Source organism: Triticum dicoccoides, chromosome 4B, assembly GCF_002162155.2.
Source record: "Triticum dicoccoides isolate Atlit2015 ecotype Zavitan chromosome 4B, WEW_v2.0, whole genome shotgun sequence".
In the NCBI taxonomy this organism is placed as follows: Eukaryota; Viridiplantae; Streptophyta; class Magnoliopsida; order Poales; family Poaceae; genus Triticum; species Triticum dicoccoides.
Window position 1 is genome coordinate 672494230 of NC_041387.1, and position 3278 is coordinate 672497507.

The window sequence follows — 3278 nt, forward strand, 5'->3', positions numbered from 1 at the left end:
CAGAGGATGGGAGTGCGACGACGACATAGACGAGGCATTGTTCGGTGACACCGACGAGGAGGACATTGCCGAGACCGCGCCACAGCGCCATGACCACGAAGAAACCGACACGTCCATAGGTGCCGCCGGCAGCAAGCAAGAGTAGTGCATGGTAGGTCGCCGCCGCTCAGGTCCCAGGAAGGTTACCGCTCCCCCTCCCATCGACGCCAAACTTGGTGGGCTCACCATCTTCGGCCTGACTAGTCGCTTAGTGGCGACGTCTAGTCGAACAACTTCAGTTCCCGAGGCTCCGGAGGCGGAGCTGGAGAGCGCCAAGGTAGAACTGGAGACGGTGAAGTTTCAGTTCTCGGGGCTGATGGCCGGATACGGGGACCAGACGCCGGCGATCATTTGGGTTGGGTATTAATTATACTCCAGAGCCTGCCTATGACTGCTTTCATGTATTTTTAATTAAACCCGTCATGTTTCTATGGAATCCGGCATGTTTATATAAAATCAGATCGTGTTTATATGAAATCTGCACTTGTTTGCACGAATTTCGTCCGGATGGTTTGAGTTGTTGTGAAAATGTATGCGGCTAGCATTGGATGACTGCCTCTCGCATCCATGTCCGCGGACTGGTCCCTCTTATCCGCGGACGGATGATGGAGGTGTGTTCCCCGTATGTCGAAGGTGTGTTTCAAAAAAAAAAAATTATTGGACCCGGGGCTTGCTCCAATCCTGACTCTGTCACCGACAACCCCATATGTTGAAGGTGTGTTTCCAAAAAAAGTTTGTTCATCTGCTACGACGTTGTTACTTTATGTGAAATAAAACAACCATGATGGCTATCCCTCAAAAGATGTAAAATATGTTGGTTTATTGCCATTGTGTTATATCCATGATCAGCATATCACAGAGACAGGTGTGCCATTCTAATTGCATATTCCTTTCATTATGTCATTTATTTGTAACAGCAATCACCTAGCCCAAAGTTGACGAAGGAAAAATAGTACTCCCTTCGTTTCACAATGTAGTGCATATTAGGTATTATAAACCCAAACAAGTATATGTTTGACCAGGATTGTTGAATAACCTATCAACCAATAATAAAATAATAAATAAACGAGAATTTTAAAATACACTTCTTCAGTGTAAATCCAAAATTTGTATTGTGGACATTTACATTGTCTTCTTGAATCTTGATCAAAGATATACATTTTTTATTTTTAGAAGACAAAATATGCACTGGAAGCGATATATAGAAAGGATAAAGAAGGAATTTTGCTCCGATCCCAAACTGCAACTGCTAGCCAGACTGAGCTCATACTTCAACTTATCGTAGAACGTTTGAGAAAGTTGGGGAGTCCAATCTTTTTCCCCGTTCGCCTGACGTCATCCTGCACCTTCCTCCTGTACTCTTCGAAGGTAAACGGCCTGTACGGCGATGGCCCGCCGCATGTGCCGATGAGCGAGTCATGCGATGGACACATGAAGTAGGCGATGGAGAAGCGCTCCGCCTTGGAGTTAACCAACACCTTGTGCTCCACGCTCTTGTATATGTTGTTGCTCCATGCCTGACACATAAAAATAAAATGAACAGAACCACGATACATAAGGAGAACAAAGAGACCTCAAGGATGCATGCGTTCTCTGCACACGAAATAATGCTACTTCTCGTTCCTAAATATAAGTCTTTATAAAGATTGTAGTATGAACCACATACGGATGTATATATATGCATTTTAGAGTGTAGATTCACGTAGTGATCTATAGTGAAATCTCTTCGAAGACTTGTATATTTAGGAAACGGAGGGAGTATTTTGTACGGTGTTTAATTTGTTGGACCCGGACGAGCACCATGCATGCATCTCTCTGGGAGTGCATGGTCAAAACTTGAGCACGTAGTCGAAGCTGGCGTCCGGGAATTAAGTGTTACCTGGAACAAATCGCCGACGTTGACAAGGAGCGCGTCGGCGTGGGGTTTGACCGCGACCCAGTGGGAGTCCTTCATGATCTCTAGGCCTCCAACCTGGTCCTGGCAGAGGACGGTGAGGAAGTCGCTGTCCGTGTGCGGCATCATGCCGAACGTGTCCGGCGCGAACGGGCACGCCGGGTACCTGTTCAGCCGCAGGAAGCACGTCGTCCCGTCGCACCCTGCGGCAGCGGGGAATGTCGACCCGGCCTGCCCGAGGTTCTTCGCCAGCGTCCCGGCCACCGTCTCCGCCACACGCGACATGGCGTCCGCCACCTCCTGCATCATTCCCCTGCTCGCATAGCAAAACTTTTGCTCATCAGCCATCTCACGACCAAGTAGGCAAAGCATGCACGTACGTACCTCAAGGAGCTGAGCTTTGCGTCTTCCTCTGAGATGCTCGCGAGCGGAACGTGGAAGGCTTCCGACCACGAGAGCTGCCGGAGCGACGTCGCGGTCGCGTTGCCCCACCGGTACGAGCCGTTAAGGAGTCCGGCCTTCTCCTTGGTATCGAACGGCTGGTGAAATAGCATCGCCTGCTCCCGCCTCATCTCTTCCAGGAGCTCCCGCCCCACGCCGTGGTTGATCACCTGGAAGAAGCCCCACTCCGACGCCGCGCTCGCCATGGCGTCTGCACACACGTCCCTCTCCCTCGCGTCGCCGCTCGTCAGGCGCTTCAAGTCGATCATTGGCAGGTCGCGCTCCAGCACGGCCAGGCTCTCCCGCGCTAGCGCGCCGCCGAGCTCGTCTCTGCGGAGCAGCTTGCGATAGCTGTCTGCCAGAGGCGGGTCAGTGGTGCCGTTCTCGTCGAAGGCCGCCATGGTCGACGCCTCGACGGAGGTAGATACTACTAGTAGCTCAGAGTCAGACACGTACGTATGGATTGCCAGTTTACCACACCGCAGTGCTATTGAGAAAACTCGGGAGCGAGAGCGGAGGCCTATATATGGCCAAAATCCAGCTCAAGTAAAAAAGTATATATGGCGAATTTTAAGATGGTTCCAACTATGACGGGCCGTCCACTAATTCTGATCCATGGTAGGTACTTCGTTTATAAACTAATATAAGAGTGTTTACATAACTAAAGGAGAAACTAAGGCGGCCAGGACCGGATTCGAACCCCCGACCTCCTGCAGGTGCACCACCACAATAACCAACTAAGAATGCACATCATACTATTTAACCATTCCCTGTTGCTTCTTTTTCCATTTTCTTTGAGGAGTTGATTAATATCTCCCGGTAATTTTTCTGCGAATAGCAAGATAACTCACACATTGCAGGCCCGATAACTTATGTACCCCTGTCCTCGTAAGTTTGGCAACCG

The 3278-nt window shown here is 49.9% G+C and overlaps 1 protein-coding gene across 1 annotated transcript; it reads right to left on the reverse strand.

The window, feature by feature from the left end:
* Positions 1 to 1074: 1074 nt before the first annotated feature.
* LOC119294287 (gibberellin 2-beta-dioxygenase 6-like) lies at positions 1075 to 2775 on the reverse strand. Its single transcript, XM_037572499.1, has 3 exons — positions 2318 to 2775; positions 1919 to 2246; positions 1075 to 1556 (listed from the first exon to the last, which is right to left on the reverse strand). The coding sequence occupies exons 1-3, from the start codon at positions 2773 to 2775 to the stop codon at positions 1311 to 1313; spliced, it is 1032 nt and encodes a 343-aa protein (XP_037428396.1). The 3' UTR covers positions 1075 to 1310.
* Positions 2776 to 3278: the final 503 nt, after the last annotated feature.